This window comes from Lepisosteus platostomus, chromosome 15, assembly GCF_059453375.1.
Source record: "Lepisosteus platostomus isolate fLepPlt1 chromosome 15, fLepPlt1.hap1, whole genome shotgun sequence".
Classification (NCBI taxonomy): domain Eukaryota; kingdom Metazoa; phylum Chordata; class Actinopteri; order Semionotiformes; family Lepisosteidae; genus Lepisosteus; species Lepisosteus platostomus.
In genome coordinates this window covers 5,830,905-5,849,903 of record NC_142625.1, presented here as the reverse complement: position 1 = coordinate 5,849,903, position 18,999 = coordinate 5,830,905, and the positions used below count along the sequence as shown (strand labels likewise).

The 18,999-nt window shown below is 40.7% G+C and overlaps 1 protein-coding gene and 1 long non-coding RNA gene across 2 annotated transcripts in view; one reads left to right on the top strand and one right to left on the bottom strand.

Moving 5' to 3' along the window:
* LOC148647760 (polyunsaturated fatty acid lipoxygenase ALOX8-like) overlaps positions 1–1,135 on the bottom strand; it is a 45,077-nt gene extending 43,942 nt beyond the window's left edge. The window contains exon 1 of the mRNA XM_088607666.1: positions 879–1,135. Coding sequence (XP_088463792.1) covers positions 879–1,031 — 153 coding nt within the window. The 5' untranslated portion in view covers positions 1,032–1,135. The remainder of the gene's footprint in view (positions 1–878) is intronic.
* LOC148647759 (uncharacterized) overlaps positions 1–17,838 on the top strand; it is a 60,372-nt gene extending 42,534 nt beyond the window's left edge. Inside the window, exons 2-4 of the long non-coding RNA XR_015926698.1 lie at positions 5,918–6,038; positions 9,013–9,116; positions 17,171–17,838. This is a non-coding gene — a long non-coding RNA (uncharacterized LOC148647759). The remainder of the gene's footprint in view (positions 1–5,917; positions 6,039–9,012; positions 9,117–17,170) is intronic.
* The last annotated feature ends 1,161 nt before the right edge of the window (positions 17,839–18,999 follow it).

Here is an 18,999-nt window from a genome sequence, read left to right as displayed (position 1 = left end):
AACTGAAGGGGGACATTGTGTTTCAAGGCTGAGAACCACTGTTGCAGATCATTCCCGTGCAGCTAAGTGAAAGTAGCACAAGATTGTGGCTCGGGGATTATAGAAACATTAAAGCTCTTTAAGACGTTCTCAAAATATGACAAATTACGGTGAGAAATAAGGGGGCATGTGTGGAATGCTCTTCTTCAGTGTGTGCATTATGCTTCACTTGAGCTTCAGGTCCGCCTCACTCTCGTTATAAAACGGGAGCCACCAGTGTAACTAATCTAAATTCTGCCAGGCAAATCGTACTGCTGCACAGTGCACCTAACGTACTGTATGGCGAACACTATTCTTGATGCACATTCTGAATGGCTGCATCTGCAGTTCATGTAAGTTTTGTCTAATAAAGTCTCCCTACAGATACAGCTCTTACTAAACTACAGATGCAACTATTCAGAATGTGTGACAAAACTACTGTTCACCTTATTACCATAGTGTCTGCTATGAAGACCAAACTCCACACTTCCCCGTAGCATTTCAGATCTCTTTTTAATATAATTTCACAGCTAAACACAAACATCACAGAACACAGAATTCATATCTAGTTATGACATCAGTAAAACTCACAAGAAAGTGAATTAGGACCTTCCCTTCATTACTTAAATGCTGTATAACTTTAAAAGGAAAGAAATATTTATATTGTGAACAATATTTTAAATAATAATTAATAAAACTAATAATTTATTTCAGGATGTTTCAGGCGACTTTAACTTTAGCAGATTTTCTGACAATTTTACAATTTTTGTAATAGCTGGCAATGTTAAGTGACAGCCTAACCTGCAAAGCAAGGCGTTTTCACTTATAACTAGCATACAAATCATTAAAGAGATACTCACTGATCCTCTCACACGATCTTGACCCCCGTTGTCCAGTGTAAAGGTGTCACTTGTGTCATTGGTGCCTATCAGGGTGATATAAACATTGTCATTGGTTCCAGCAGAAGCTATGTCACCTGTGGTCACTGACACTTTACAAGTAAGTGTGGTCATAGTTATTATTAGTTTTCCAGCGTATAGAGAGTATGGGCTACTTGTCTCAGCAGAACAAGAACTGTCAAGTCTCAAGTGTGTGCTGTAACTCTTCAGTACAAGATGGAATTTAAGTACAGCTTCATCTGAATCCTCCCACTTTCTCCCCGCCCTCCACACAACTGTCAAACAAAATATTAAGCAGCGTTTGTGTCACACTCTTCTGTGTATTGGCAGGGATTTACAGTACATTTCACTCATTTATTCACTTCCAGCTGAATAACAACCTTTTGTCTCTGAAACCCACTGCTACTTCAGTGCATAAGGGTAGATAAAATAATAATAATAATTACTAATATTAATTTCTTACACTTATATAGCGCTTTTCTGGATACTCCACTCAAAGCGCTCCACCACTCCCCTCCACCACCACCAATGTGCAGCCCCACCTGGATGATGTGACAGACGCCGTGGTGCACCAGTACACTCCCCACACACCAGCTATCAGCAGGGAGGAGAACAGAGTGATGACACCAGTTTACACCCCTGCTCTTTTCGAGAAACGCCCTGGGAATTTTATTGACCACAGAGAGTCAGGACTGGACCCACTAACACCTCTTCCAGCGCAAACCTAAGCTTTCCCAGGAGGTCTCACATCCAGGTACTGACCAGGCTCACACCTGCTGAGCTTCAGTGGGCTCATTGCTAGACTTCCAAACAGTAATTTTACAGGATTGTAGAGTCGATGGGAAGTTGTGTCTGAACAAAAATTAGACTGATAGGTTGGGGAACTCTGAAAGCACAGATCTTAAAGCTGAATGCTAGCTCATGTAAAAATGTGGGCATATTCAGGACAAGATGCTGGGACACTTGGCTGGGCTGCCATGTTGAGCATGTTGTTCAAATTGAACAGTTTCTTCTCTGGACCCTTTTGGCAGTTTGAAAATTCAGTCTATACCTTGCTAAATGGGGCTTTGCAAACGTGACCCTGAAAGCAAGCTGCTATTTTCAGAATCTCTTTGGGCAGCTGACTTAGTATGCTGTAAGTAACTAATGTGTGTCAATACTGTATAGAGAAGATGAAAAAGAGCACCTATATAAAGCACAATAACCATCCAGCTGCCATTTTGTTCTCAGAATGCAATACTGGACTTGAGACTTGGTGTGTTTCTTCAAGCTAAAGGGTACTAGAGATTTATTCTTCACATGTTACGGTAATACATTACAAAATTTCCATCCCCATATATCGATAAGCAAGTTGAAGCAAATGTCTGTTAACCATAACATAGTAAGATTGTATCACTCATTTTTAACAAACAGAACACAGTATGTCAGGGTCAATAAAACTCTTTCCATTAGCACAGGTGCCCCTCGGAGCTGTGTGAGCTCACCAGTTCTGTTCACACTTTGATTGTACAAGCAGTTGTCAAAGCAACTTCATTTTCAAATTCTCCGATGATACAGCTGTGCTTGGCTTAATGCAAAGAGGTAGCAGCTCATCTGTATACATGTCAGAAATCCAAAGGTTTGTGCAATGGCGTGACAACAATAGCCTAATTTTGATGATTAATAAAACAAAAGAAATAGTTTTTGATCCCAGAGCAGTTGGTGATCACTCACAGGTAGTACTCCACAAGTTCTAAGGAGTACACATAGACATCAACCTGTGCTGGACTACTCATGTTGGGAGGGTTTGCTCCAAAGTTCAGCAGCGCTTACATTTCTTGTGAAGACTAAGAGTGTTTGGGGTTCGACAGATAATAATGCTACTCTTTTACCATACTGTAATCGAGAGCATTATCAGATATGGCATAACAGTGTGGTTTGGTAATTTACCAGTTCAATTAAGATTGCAAATTAGCCGTCTCATCCAAATAGCTCTGAAGGTCATGGGAGTGAAACAGCACCACTCCCTGCAGACAATCTTTGAAAAATCCCTAATCAAACAGGCAGGAAAAAATCTATCAGATCCTTCCAACATCCTCAATTCAGAAGACCAACTTCTTCCTTCTGGCAAATGTTTTAGGGTTCCTAAATGTAAGTCAAACAGATACAACCGTTCCTGTGTCCCACTATCCATTAAAGGTGTCAATGCAAATGGCAAGGATAAACACAATTTTGACTCTTACCGCCCACTTGAGTGCGATATGTTTTGTAATGTGTTATAAGTGTTATATGTTGTTATGTGTTATACATGTGCAACAGAGTGATATGCAATGTTTGTTTGGTTGTTTGTTTTTCTGCATTATATTTAAATGTACAGAAGTTCTGTGTGTCCACGGAAAATTTCCCTCTGGGGACAATAAATCTGGCCTTGTCTAGTCTTGAATGGTCGTTGTGTAATGAAGATGGACAAGCAAAGTTAACCCTCTTCAGGAGTCTGGGAAAGAAACGGATTCCAGACCTGCTCTGGGAAACCTCATTCATTCATTTCCTGCAGGCAAGGTTTTCGTCTGGATGAGTAGAATCCTATGCTGTGTGTCTACTGCGGTTTGTTTCTTTCGGTCAAGGCGGGTGAGTTCAGACATGTTTTTGTGTGAGAAATGCATTCTTATTAAGGAGCTTCCCCAACAAAATCTCTGAGCTAGAGGAGAGGATAAAAAATTTGCAGGATATCAAACAGTCGGAAGAACTTGACTGCGTTATTAAAAAGTGTCTCTCGCTAAGTCAGTGTTTGTTGCCGTGCTGTACCACACACAGCCCTCAGTGATGACTGAATGACTGATACACTGCTGTGGATTCAGCTCAGCACTGCTCTAGTCTCCCTGGAAGCAAAACATCCAAACAGGTTTGCCATTTTTGCAGATAATCTCTCATCTGCTGGGACTGCTGTGTCTGAACTAGTCTCTGGTATTTTAATCATTGGCAACTCTATCATGCGTGACATTATGGTGAAAAATGTTCAGAGGAATGTTTTCCTGGAGCCAAAGTTAAAGATATTGAAGTCCAATTGGACAGTATGCTCACAATACATAATGTATCTACAGTTATTATTTGTTGCAGCACAAAGGCACTATATTGCAGGATTGGGAAACAAGGGAGCAGCATTTCCTGCATTTTTGCATCAGACTGAAGCTGTTGGGAAAGAAATGTATTGTTTTTTTTATCCTATTCCAGACTTTAATCATGGATGTGAGAAATTTAGCAGTTTTCTCCATCTCCAAACCTGGCTGAATGGACATGTATACTGTACTTTGTTAATAGTTACTGGGAAAAGCTGAGGTGGTCTGCACCCTAATCAGTTGGGCTCAAAAATGCTATGGATTTTGAAAAAAAGTGTAAATATATTTGACTAGTGTCTCACCAAGTTTCCACACCCTCTGCCTTGATCAAAAGCGAGTTCCTGTTGTGTCAGTTCTTAGAAAGGACAAGAAACCCACACTTGTGAAATTCTGAGTAACGCTATTAACTGTAACTCACTGTCTCACTAACTCACTGGTTTCTTTGCAACAAACGTTTTGTTCATGATTTTACTTCAAATTCACTTGACTTTTAATTCTAACTGAATCTTGGATGAAGCAACATGAGTATAGTCAACTTTTGAGGCTTGTCTCTCACACTATAATTTTTCCACTAAACAGAGAAAATGGTTGTGGGGGTGGCTTAGCAGTGATCCATACTGTAAGTCACATTCTGACTGTTCAAATTGGGAATGTTTTGTCACCTGAAGCCTTTGATTTCACATTCTAAAATAACAATTCAATTCTGTGTTTAGCTATTGCCCACTTAAACTTATAAAAGGGTTTTTCTCTGTGAATTTGTTGCAGAGCTTTTGCAGTCTTCTGACTGTGTAGAATTAGTTAACTCTTAATCAGGTAAAAATGTCCTTGGCTATATAACAATTTCCTCTATACAAGAGGCAGTGTGATTTAAAAAGGAATGCCAGGTAGCAGTTCACTACATGCGCTTGAAGGATCTTTTAAAAACCCCAATGAAGATGTTCAATCTGTAAGAAGTATTTCCCTGAATAGATTTCTACTAATCAACATAATCCTAAATTTCTGTTTGCCACTTCGTCTTGTAAATCCTTCCCTCAGTACACGTTCTATTGCCTCTGTAGTTTGATGTGACAATTTATTATCCTTTCGTGTTGATAAAATAGTCTCTATGACGTGCTAAGTTCACCACATCTGTGCAACCTGTCTGTGATTAACTCTTTCCAGCCTGTCTTACTGCAGGGGCTGTTTCACACTGTGGCTCTATTCAAATCGTCCTCCTGTCCCTCAGATATCATTCCCCCTAAACTGTTAATGGACATTATTGAAGTAATTGGTCCAGTTGGTGGTTTCACAGTAATGAAACGTCCTGTTTAAGTTTTTGAATTATTTATTGGTAAATAACAATAATACATTCCTTACATTTATATAGCGCTTTTCTGGACACTCCACTCAAAGTGCTTTGCAGGTAATGTGGATCCCCTTCACCACCACCAATGTGCAGCATCCACCTGGGTGATGCGACGGCAGCCATAGAGCGCCAGAACGCTCACCACACATCAGCTATCAGTGGGGAGGAGAGCAGAGTAATGAAGACAGTTCAGAGATGGGGATTATTAGGAGGCCATGATTGGTAATTTGGCTAAGACATCAGAGTTGCACCCCTACTGTTTTCAAGAAATGCCCTGGTATTTTTAATGACCACAGAGAGTCAGGACCTCTGTTTTAGTGTCCCCGTCACTATACTGGAGCATTAGGACCCACATGGGCCACAGGGTGAGCGCCCCCTACTGGACCCACTAACACCTCTTCCAGCAAAAACCTTAGTTTTTCCCAGGAGTCTCCCATCCGGGTACTGACCAGGCTCACACCTGCTGAGCTTCAGGGGGTTGCCAGTTGTGAGTTGCAGAGTGATGTGGCTGCTGGCTATAAATGGAGCTTGTGGTAAATATTCTGTTGCTGTTCTTTTAGCTCTAGTGCAGCTTTTGACAGCTGAGGGAATGCAGAGAAAGGAGGACATGGGAAGAGAGGGGAAAAAACAGAGAGGAGAGAAGAGAAAGGAGGACACATCACAAAATGAATAATCTGCCAGGTGATCCTTGTCCATATCATCCAGAAACACATTCTGTTGTTTTTAGGAAGCTCTGTACAGAGAATCCCTGGGTAAAGAGTAGCCTCTCCTGATTAGTGGTTGCATGTTTAGAACAGGGACATAGGTTTCCCAGTCACTTTGTAGCATCCAGATTTATATAGAGAGAGAATTAACTGTAGGTTGTATTCTGTGCATTTTGGCTTTGTCTTCTTTTGGTATTTGTAGGCATTATAGTGGTTTTGAATACTTGGTAGTAGTCTGGGGATTTTCTGGGAGATATGCCATATTTGTAAATAGTATTATTTGTATGTTGTACATTTTAGGCTGCGTGTTGATCATTTTTGATTGCCATTATCATTGTTAATAAAAATTAGTTTAGTGTGCCTGAATTATAACTCTTTTCAAAGGCTCACATATATTCTTGGCAAAGATTTTTACAATTTGGGGTTGTAATTATTTAACTATTGATTAATCTGTTTGGTCATTTTCTGATATTTCTCTAGTTTTCCAACATCTGTTTGTAATGAGGTTCTTTTTCATAGTGTAGCAAACAAAACCAAAGATCTGTAGCAACTTCCTCATTTTAGCTAAGTGGTACATGTTCTCATCCTGTGGTTAAACAGACACACTGGTCAGTTGTGGGTCATTAAGCAATTCTGCCAGCAGTTTACACATCATATTTTTGTCAAAGGTTACAAACACTTGTTTAGGGCAAGCAACATTTTGTAGACCAACACAATTGTGAGCCAGTTCATCTACAGAAAAGTGCAAATACAAAGGCTTTTTCTTATCAGACTTTTGTTTGCCTAAACATCCCCTTTAGGTCAAAACGTTTACAGTGAAGTACTTGGTGGGGCATGTTGTAACTTTTCCTGGAATTTGCTGTTTTGATACCAATGACTAACAATGCTCCAGAGCAAACTGGGATTGTGTGATTAGTTAAATTTCCTTTTTTTCTCATGTTTATTTGAAAACACGTTTTTTTCAAAACCTGTTAATACAAATTCGAATGATTAAGCTTTAGTGTGTTTATTTAAACTTCGTACATCTTCATTAAGTACACATTGAAAGTAGAACTTGATGTTATGTTAAGAGTATGTGACTTTTTGCAGATACTGATTAAGATTAAAGTATTACAGTTAAGTCTTTCATGAAACGTAAATGGGAGACCAGGTGACAAACCAGATGTTGTCAGTTCTCTAAGATGTAATATGAAGAGGGCAAGGAAACTTTCTAAAATTGCTCTCGCATGTGTGATAAAGCTGTTGTTGGCCGATGTAAAGATGGGCTTAAATATTACACAAGAAACAGGGAAGGTGATGTCTACTGTAGATGTCTAGAAACCTTGACTCAAACCCTAGAACCACACAAAGCCATTCTGAATCTGATTACAAAAAAAGATCAAGGGAAATTGCTCATAATGTCCTAAAACAAAAAAGCACTGCAAAGTTTTTTACAACTAAGTATATAAGAGATGTTTAATAACCAGTGTTTAGCATGTGTGTATAATTAAATGTTATATATTTGTCACTTGTATATTACAGGTACAATGAAAGCTGCTTCATCCTCATCCTCCTCACCTGTTGGCATCTTGACCACATTTTGCTCTCCATTTTTCTGCATGCAGATTGTGTTTTGTATGCAGGCAATACTTTCAAATGTTGTACTTTGCATGCTTTCTGACATTCCTTGCTATTTGTGTTGTCCTGTGTCAGAAAGAGTGTGAATTTCTGCCTGCCTGAGTGTGTATCAGTGCTGCAGGTTTTGGACTTTCTCAGCTGATCTCACTACCCCCACCCCTACCCTGCTTTGCCTGAGGAAGGCTGCAGACTTTCTTCCCACCCCTTCAGTTCCCTAATAATTCCTCAGGAGTGTAATTTATCTTCCTTAAGTATATTTTCTACATTTGCCAGTTTAAGGAAGGAATTAAACAAATACTGCATGAGGTTCAGATATACAGTACTGTACATCTTAAAATGTCTCAACCATGCAGTCAGCCTGGACAGTAGCCAATACAGTTGAAAGACAAGTTACACAAAACCTCCCTGTCAGAGCAGTCTGTCACCAGTGCAGTCGACACAGCTAGATTTGCTAGTTAGATCACAGTGAAATACTGGACCTATTTCAGCTTCTTTTCAAATGTTGGTTTCAGTAGTTTCACTCCCCTGTGTAACTCGAATCAGGAAATGGTGTGGCAGCTCAGATCCATCTTAATCTTTTGTCATGATAAGTTATTTAATGCAGCTTGATTTAAAACAAGTTATATTTTACTTCTACTATAATTCTGTGTGCCTTATTCAGCCATGTTGCAGACAGTGAGGCAAAAGGTTTCTGAAGCTTTAGTTGAACCAGTAAGGAGCGAGCAGTAATTATATGCCAGTAACACCAACATTTGTTAACTAAGGCAAACTGCCGTTTCAAAGTGCCTTGGCCTATTTGTAGAGGTTTGAATGAACATCCATGTCCAGGCTTTAAAAGAACAAGTCGATGTTAATTCCATGCTGCAAAGTCAATATAAATACAATGTTTCAGCTTTAATAAATTTTTGCTGGCTGATTTATCAACTAAAACTATTAAAGAATGCAGAGATTGAGAGGGATTCTCAAAAATATCAGAATCATATCAGAATTATATAGCTAGCATCTTTTATTAACCAGCTTTGGTTATAAAGCAGTTATTATTATTTTTATGTATTTCAACTTTGAATAATACATACTAAATAATTTATTAGAAGTACACATTTTAAAAATATACAATTTTAAATTCAGATGGGAAATTTGATTACAAAACATTTTATAAATCAATTTGCCTAGATTTTGCGGAGGTGAAATCACCAATTACATCTTCATATGATAGTAGTCGACCCACTGCGTGATTGATGCTCATGATGGTAGGGCCCAACACAACAGAAACAGACAAACATCACCACAGGTGTTAAAGGTGATACAAGCATTTTTTTTCTTCTTTGAGATAGAGGTTGAAGAGGGGATGAGAGATTTCCTGAGTCCAGTACCATTATACCTTGGGGACCCAGAGGTGATTCCCAGATGCGAGAAGTGTAAATTCACAGTGGAGGGGGTGAGTTACACAATCCATAATGCTCTCAGCCTTCTTTAAAATCCTCTCTTTTTAGAGTGTATTAGGAGTTATTGGATGTTCCCCACTGATTGTGTCGTCTGTCTTTTCTGTTTTCTAAAAATGTTCCTAAAATGAAAGGGAAAGGTAAATGAAAATGAAAGGTAAGGCAGAAGCAGACTGGGTGAGTGTTGAAGTGTTGAGGAGTGCGATCCCCCAGAGGGACAGGCACAGTGATTCGTGATTGCAGATGGTTTCCTTTGTCCTATGGAACAGGTGTGTGTGGGTTATAGAATGCAGGTAGTGAGTGAAGGTGCTTTGTCAGGAATACAATCTATTTGGCAGGGATAGTATTGGACTAACAGCTACATTTAAAGAGGGAACAAAATGACATTTTTTAGACAGTGTATCCCAGGGGCGTAGTCAACGGTGGGCCCTGGCCCACCCTGATTGATCCTAGGCCTGCCCAATCAGTTCAAAGTCATTTAAGATTTTTTTGTGTGATTTCTTGTTTGCGTTACATGATTTGCTTTTTTTATGTCACGTGATTTGATTTTAATTTGCTATTGGCTCGCTGTATCTTTTGTGACCAATAAGAAAATTGCAGTGGGGCGCTGCATGCGTGGCCTTAGCCTAATTGGCTATTGTCGTTGTCAGACACTCTTGGAGCTATCTAGCGCTAGGCTTTTGGTTCGTTAGCCAACATGTCAAAACAAATGAATATATCTATGTTTTCAAAAAGCTACGTTTAGATGACCAGCCCAGCCCCAAAACAGATAAGACACATGAGATGCTACAGGCAGCTGTGGAGACGATGGGGGCTAATACTGCAGCCATAGTTTCTTTGTCCGAGGCAAGTCTACGGCGACAGGACCACCAACAGATTTGTCTGCCGTTGACGAATTAGCCACTCAACCCAGGTTGCAGTCATTCCCAGCAATGGCAGCAGCAGGAAAGGCACACTGTTTTTCTATCAAGTGGTATGAACAATTTAAATGGCTAGAATACAATATAGCTAAGGATGCGGTGTACTGCAAAGCCTGCAGACACGTCCCAGAAATGCATACCGAGTTAGTGTTCAGTAGAGAAGGATTTAAAAACTGGAATTTGTTAGACAGGCTTGTTCAAAACATGAGAACAGTGGACAGTATCATATAGCATTTAGCAAGTCAGAGGCACACCAGGTGAGCCATGCTCCGGGCGGCCGTGGGACAGTGCTAATTCAGCTGCAGGGGGATGCTAACGTTTCATTTATAGAGAGGAATCGCCAGCATGTGGAAGTTGTTTTGGACATTGTCCTGCTGTGCGCAAAGCAGGATATTCCACTTTGAGGGCACAGGGAAACTGAAGAGTCATGTCACAAAGGGAATTTTATAGAAATGTTCAAGCTTATTGCAAAAAAGTGTGACCCAGAAATTGAAAAGAGGCTCAGACAGCTTCCTTAAAATGAGCCTAGAGATACAGGCTGAGCTAGTGGAATCTGCAGCTTCGCTACTGTTGAAACGGGTGATGTGTGCAAGTAATATTAAAACAAACTTTTCCTAAAGCTGTAGTAGTTCAGGTGGGGAGCTGCTAAGCATGCGTAGGCTAGTACTAGGTTTGTTCCATGCTGGAAAAAAAGAAAGAAAGACAATGAAAGACAATGTTTCGGCCGTGGAGCCTTCTTCAGGTGTGAGAAAGACAGGGCAATAAGCAAAGGTAATGTAGCAGGAGAACAAAGGCTGGGAGGGAGGAGGAGCAGGGGACAGACAGAGAGGCCAATCAGGAGGTGAGAAGTCAGGACAGGTGAAGAGAGGTGTGAGATTAAACCTACAATGAATAGAGAGAATTCAGAAAAAAATTAGTCTGTCGTTGAGAGAACTGGAAAGGTGTGATCCTAACTGCAGGATCATTTTAGTTTCTGTAGTCTTTCTGATGTATGAGTTCGGAAAACCTGTTTTGAGAACACAGACGGAGAGATTAATGTGATCATGGCTGTCAGAGGTGAGATGCAAAACAATAGGGTTGGAGAAATCTTTAATCTTCACAGCCCTAACGTGTTCTCTGAAGTGGTCACGGAGTCTCCTTCCTGTTTCTCCAATGTGGATGGCTGGGCATATAGTACAAGAGATACAGTAAATAAGGTTGTTGGAGGTACAAGATGCCATCTGGGTGATCCGGAATTGTCCTGAGGGGCCTTGAATGAGTGTGGTGTTAGATATGTACTTGCAGGTGATGCAGAGAGCTCTGTTGCAAGGGAAAGTGCCTGGTGTCGATGGTTGCTGAGGGCAGTCAAGGGAGCTGTGAACAAGGTTACACTGATTTTAGGTTGCCGGCAATATGAGATGATGGGGTGGTCAGAAAAGAGGCCCTCAGTGGAGGGATAATCCTGTAGGATGGAAAAGTTGTTAATAGTCCTGGGGATAGGAAGTGTGTTGGGGTGGTGGGGAAGAACCAAAGGAATGCGGTTGTTACAGCGGGAGTTCCTGCTCAAGTTGATAGTCTGAGGGGTGTTTTTGGCTCGTGCCAGGATTCTGTCAATAATCCTGCTAGGATATCCTCTGTGGATGAAAAAGAGTAAATTTTGAGGGCTCGGTTCTGGAAATTGATGTCGTCACTGTATAGTCATTGTAGATCAAGGAGCTGTGAAAAAGTAATAGAATTTCCTCTAAAACTTAATGGAGTGAGTGGGTAACTCCAATAGTTTCTGTAGTGAAGAGAGGAAAGGATGATAATATGTGCATTTGTGGTGATTTTAAAGTCACCATAAATCGTGTACTCCACAGTGTTCATTACCCTTTAACTCATATAGAAGACATTTTTGCAACATTAGCAGGGGGTGAGTATTTCTCCGAGATTGACTTGGCCCAGGCCATCTACAAATGGAGACTGAGGAACCATCAAAGACATTTTTGACAATTAATGCTCACAAAGGCCAGTTTCAATACAATCGCCTAGTTTTGGGGGTGTCATTGGCCCCACCTATATGGCAGAGTCTTGCAGAATTCCCGATACACAGTGCTATCTGGATGATATTATTGTGACAGGGAAAAATTATCAAGAACACAGAAAATTCAGAGAGAGTACTTACCAGGCTCAGAGAGTGTGGATTGAGAGCTAATCAGGCTGAACCTGAATTTCATAAAGGTGAAATGTCATACTGTGGTCACATGATTAACAAATATCCATTAGTCGCAGGGCAAAGTGGTAGCAGTGTTGAGAGCACAACAGGCACAAAATGTTTCTCAACTATGATCTTACCTGGGGTTGGTAAAATATCATCACAAGTTTTTACCAAACCTGTCAACAGTTCTTCCTCTCCTGAACACTCTTCTCCAAACAGGGGCTAATTGGAACTGGTCTGAAAGCCGTGAAAAAGCTTTCCAAGAAACAAAAGGATTGATCACATCAGACAGACTGCTAGTGCCCATCAGACTCCGATACTCTGCCTTACAGTATCGGTGCCGTACTATCACAAAAGCTTAAAGATAGCTCTGGAAAGGCTCTCAATCTTTTTTGCTTCCAGATCTTTGACATAAGTAGAACATGGTTATGCTCAAATTGACCATGAAGCTTTGAGCCTTGTGTGGGGTGTAAATAAATTCCACCATTGCCTCTGTAATGGTAAGGAAATTCCACCATTTCAGGTGGGTTCACTTGTTAGGGGCTCCTACTTAAAACATTGAATTCAAGGGCACAAGACAGCATGGAAATGCTGGTGGCTTGTCATGCCTTCCCCTCATGAAGCTGCAGGAATCAGAAACAACAGATCCACTGGAGATGTTTCAAACAACTGGTAGTGAAACAGCAGTGACTTTGTTTCTTCTCTGTGTCTTCTTTCCCTCCTCTCTTTCTTTTTGCTCTGAATGTGATCTTATACACATCACTCTCATGTTTTTATGGCCAGCAGCCATATCACTCTGCAACTCACAACTAGCAACCCACTGAAGCTCAGCAGGTGTGAGCCTGATCAGTACCTGGATGGAAGACCTCCTGGGAAAATCTAAGGTTGCTGCTGGAAGAGGTGTTAGTTGGGCCAGCAGGGGGTGCTCACCCTGTGGTCCGTGTGGGTCCTAATGCCCCACTATAATGACGGGGACACTATACTGTAAACGGGCGCCATCCTTCAGATGAGACGTAAAACCGAGGGACTGACTCTCTGTGGTCATTAAAAATCCCAGGGCGTTTCTCAAAAAAAGTAGGGGTGTAACCCTGGCGTCCTGGCTAAATTTACCACCACTTACCCAGGTATTCTAAGATACACTTTACAGTTGTCTCTGCTCAAGGGACCCCCCAGACATCAGCAGACATCTGCTTTGAAGTTAGAAGTGCTTACTCTTCCCAGTGTCACAGACTTTATCTACAATCTAAGAGACACTTCTCAGTCACCCAAAGCTGTAACAATATACAGTAATTATGAAACCTGTCAAAAGGTCCTAATATGGACTTGGACCTTACCCACAAGTAGTTACGTTGAGCCTTTGACCTTCCCATTCATTGTTTAATAAATGCAGCCCTATTGGTATTCCAATAGAATTTGATCAGACCTTTTATGAATTAATTGAAGAGCAAACTTACAGATACACAATCAGAAGGACTAATATCACTATTACTGAAACAGGATGCAAAAGGGCGATATAAAGACCTTACACTTAAAGAACTGGAGACCCTTAAACGTACAGTGTTGTGGCGCAAACATTTAAGCAAAATGCATCGCAAATCATACTGTATAAAAAAAAGTGCTGCATAACATTATACATCAGGATCAATCTGGATTTTTACAGGGACAATATATTGGGGACAATATTTGGAAACTTTTAGAGATAATAGATTATCATAACAATCCAAATATTCCAGGATTGAACTGTGTAGCAGATTTTGAGAAGGCATTCAATAAAGTACGTTTTGATTATATATTTAAATGTCTAGAGTATTTTAATTTGGGGGAATCCTTCAGAAAATGGATAAAGGTAATGAACAATCAACCAACATGTAGAATCTTAAATAATGGATAAATCTCTAAGAACATTTCATTACTAAGAGGGGTCAAACAACAATGCCCTCTCTCCCCTTATCTGTTTGTAATTGCAATAGAAATATTGGCAATAAAAATTAGACTTAATGAACAAATAGAAGCACCTGGAATAAACAACATTAACTTAAAAGTACCTACCTGTATGTATGCCAACGATACAAATTTTCCTATTAAACCTAAACTGTCCTCACCATTAGCTTTAACTGCAGACCTAAATACCCTCTCAGTATTGTCAGATCTCAAACCTAATTATGAGAAATGTACTATTTTGCGATTTGGTCTCTTGGCAAAATCGTCATTCTCACTACAGTGCAATCTGCCGATAAAGTGGTCAAATGGTCTGGTGGACATGTTTGGTATTTCTATTCAGGAAAATATGCAAGAACTTACCAAAGTAACTTTTGACTGTTAATGAAGTAAAATTGATAAGATGTTAAAACCATGGAAAAGTATAAAATCCCATCTCCACCTGAGGTTTTTTTTAACTTACTGTATATGAGCAAAAGATAATTAATTTGATCTGGAACAGTAAGCCAGACAAGATCAAACGAACTCGGTTACACAATGAGTACAATCAAGGGCGGCTAAAATGAATTAACATAAGGGCCTTGAATTATGTGCTCAAAGCTACCTTGAGTCCAAACCTGTATTTGAATAAACTATGGTTTTCTAGAAAGTTACCGAGATCTTATCATCCAGTTTTTGAAAAAGGGTTATTTGCCTTTTTGCAATTACAGCCAGTTCATTTCAAAAAGATAAGAAAAGAACCGTTACCAAGTATGTCGGGATTCCTAGAAGAGGTGACGTGAAGCTGGTCGGAGTTTCAGTTTAAATCCCCGGAAATTCTGACTGATGTACAGCAACAAGTCCTTCGGTTTCACTCAAACATTCAAATAACTGGGAGACCCTTTGCATGGAATCTAATGATGCAAAAAAGTATTGTTTTTATAAAAGATCGTATTGACAGTAATGGTAATTTCATGTCTTATACAACTTTTAAAGAAATATATGGAAGAGTTTCTTCTGTGTTTAACCAACTTGTGTCAGCAATTCCTAAAAGATGGAAACTTATCATGAAGAGGAAATACAAAAAATATAAGTCCTTGTACTGCCCCTATTCCATATATAAAAAATCACATGGTTGAAAATGATTGAAATAAAAACATATACACTTATTTCATGGAGAGTAAAGGGTTGAAGTCTAGTCCAATAAAGATACAAAACAGTTGGGAATACAAGTTAGATGTGTCATTCCATTTTTAACTTGATATATAGAACTACCATGGATGTCTCTATTAGGATTATTCAATTTAAATTACACAAAATATTAGCAACTAGAAAAATGCTAAATCTATGGGGTTTGGAAAACTCCCCAATGTGTAGGTTTTGCCATATAGAGGAGTTAGATGAAACTCGCCTATTTTGGTTTTGTCCAAAAGTGGCTTTATTTTGGACTCAGACCTGAGCACTGGATTTCTCCATACAGTGTAGCCTTTGGAGTAGATCTTGTAAATGTACTTTTGGGAGACATAAGAAATAATTCAGATGATATTGGAAACTTAATTATATAGGTAAGGAAAGCCTTTGATTCTTAAAAAACAGGTTCAAGATGTTTGTAAAACACCACTGGCACCATTTCAAAGGATCAAAAGAATATTAATTACCTTCAACATAAATGGGGGAAACTAATTGAGGGGGAAGTGTGGGACCCACCTTGACAGAATAAGAGATTCAGCCTTATAGACAGTTGAGAGGACTGCAGATCGGGTCGGGTGGCAGGATGTGGAAGAAGGATAATAGTGAGCTGGCTGCTGCTCAAGTTGTCTTGACTCTGTGGAGGTCACTGCTTTCCTTTCTCATCTTCTCAACTCACAGTGTACAATGATTAACTGTTATAACTCTATGCATCTATCTTGTGTAGTCTTTGGTGTTCTATAAGAAAACGTGAAAATTGCTTATTTGTCCTTACAACTAACTGTTATACCCTATACATCTGTTCCCTGTTAAAACACACTGATTAGTGATGGAGAAGAGATATTGCTCAATTGTCACTTATGAGCAGATATAATTTATTGTTCCTGTGAAAGAAGAGACACAATTGTAAAGATCAAGTGTTGTGTAGAAAGGAAATGAAAATGAAGAGACAAATGAATTAGGTTTTAGCTAAGACTGGAGCAAAAAGTGTATTGCCTGGGCAGGCTAACAAGTTCATTTCCAAAGTCGCACTTTCCTTTTTTTTAAACGTAAAAGCTTTGCCAAATGCGATGTCAAGAATGACTCTCTCTACCATGATTCTGTAACAGTTTATAAAGGGTTGTGCCTCTGCTCTCTTCGGATGAGAAAGCGTCGTCAGTTTGACCCAGCTGAGGGAACATGATGCTCCTGTCAGCCCTCCTGTGAGTGACGGTCTCCCTGCGGCAGCTAGCAATTTCTCCACTGTACCCACAGGCTCTCTTCCGTTTCCTAGGGGCTCTCTGTGTTCAGGCTTTAGGAGGTGATACTATGAACACATAAAGAACAGTAGTATGAACAATATTAGCACCATGCCTGTTTTACCCCTGGCCAAGAGAACAGGAATCCTGACTAGGAATTAGTGCTGATTAAGGTTAAAAAAGAAAAATGGACAAGTGATCTTCATCATAAACTCCTGCAGAGAGGTGGTGCAAAATGATTTATTTCTGCACGCAATTATATTTTTAAAGACAGCAAATAGCAGATTGGGATAATGGCGTGGTATGGTTTAAACATGGTTAGACTAGGCAGAAAAGTAAAAGCCAAGCCAACCTGATTTCTTATTCTCGAGTCAGAACTTTCTCAAAGTGCACAGGGAGATTGCCGTCACAGCCGATTACAATTTTTCCGGAGCAATTGGACCCTTTGTATTCACACGGGGGGCGATTGGCCCTTTTGTGTGCAGATGAAAACCTGGAAGGGCTTGGTGCTTTGGCGCAGATTGCCACCGAGAGGAGTGCCCCCTTCGCCACAGACCGATTGGATCTGGTTCGTTGTTGCACTGACAATGAAGCTGTTCTTCTCCTTGCAGGGGCTGCCCAGACACCTGTTCTTCATTTCAGCACTGCATTGTTTGGCACTCATGCCACTCCTATGGTAATGCTGTCTTAAGAACTTCTGATAGCGTGTCTCATTAGCTGGGGGTGGACGGCTCCCCCACCCAGGCACTGCAGTCATGACCACAAGGAAGAGGAGCAAAGGGGCCATCTTGGGAGTCATCCTGGTTCTCTGCAAACCAATGGAGAGAGAACGGTTCATAACAAGTCTGTAACTCTTGAATAACTCTCAGTGACATTTCAATATTGTTTTTTCAGTGGTATTACATAATTTAATTATAAGTGAATTCCACACCAGCACTGATTCTGTAAATGATTTGTACTCACCACATCCTCAGCCATGGACTCGGAAGATACGGACTTTCCTAAAAATATTTCATGGGTTGGCTAGCTTGGCAGCCTCCGTGTTCTGAAAAAACAAAAATATCTCTGACTCGCTGCAAGTCCCTTTGAGAGTCTTTAACTAGCGATTAGGAGCTAAGCTAACCTGCCTCGCTGAGAATTGCTTTGAGAGGTGACGTCTCTTCAGCTGGGAACTATGCCCTCAGAAGAGAGAGAGGAAAATGAAGCACTACTCTAACTCACTGAGAGGTGCAGCCTCATGACTGGGTGGGCCTAGACCCTCAGGAGACAGAGAAGAGAAGAATTAGTGACAACAGCTTAGCCATCAGTCCCCTTTGACTCACACTGCACGAACCTCCCCAGCAAGGGTCACGGTGCTGCTGCCACCCTACAGACAGAAGCTAAAGACCGTGCGCCACCTGCGATGAAGACCATGCGCCACCTGCAATGAAGACTACACGCCACCTGCGATGAAGACTACACGCCACCTGCGATGAAGACCATGCGCCACCTGCGATGAAGACTACACGCCACCTGCGATGAAGACTACACGCCACCTGCGATAAAGACCCTGCGCCACCTGCGATGAAGACTACACGCCACCTGCGATAAAGACCCTGCGCCACCTGCGATAAAGACCCCACAGCACTGGTCAAACGCTGCTGAGCAAGAACTGTGGCTATTCAAAGATTCTTCCACTGATCTAAAGTAAATGAGTTTACAGAGATGGTCACATCCTACACCAATTACTGTATGGACAGATGTGTTCCTACCAGGAAGATCCAGGTATACCCCAATCACAAGCTCTGAATGAACAAAGACATTCGCTGTAAATTTAAAGCACAGTCTGCTGCCTTCCAATCAGTTGACAGAAACGCACAACAAAACGCACAACACGCAAGCTGCTCTATGTACATTATTAAAAAAACAAGAGGCCTAACATTCTAGTCACCCAGAAAACCCCCGACTGCTACTAAGCATTAAACTCTTAATATACCTACAGAGGCCACACAAGAGATGAGCTGCTTTCTAACTAAATACAATGCAACCTGCAGTTAAATCTCTGTTTGCACTCCGGAGCTTATATCCCCATCCCAAAAAATGCACCTAAGTTTTTTTCTCCCCAAAAAAACTGATTTTTTTCCTGTCTTCAAAGACCAATTTTTCAAGTTGTGTCCCTGTCAGACAGCTGAAAATGCTTGTAGATCTTGCCCTATGTGTTTACTAGGTTAGATAGAAATTTGATAGAAATGGGACATTGGACAAATATATTTGGACTTTATTGGCCATATACAGTCTCTTGTATTAGGAATTTGTCTTTTCGCAGACCCCACCTTGCTCTCCATGAGACACACAGACAAGGAGAGAAGGGGGGTCAGAGCACAGGGTCAGACATTTATACAGCACCCCTGGAGCAGCTGGGATGAAGGGCCTCGCTCAGGGGCCCAATGGAGTAGGGTTC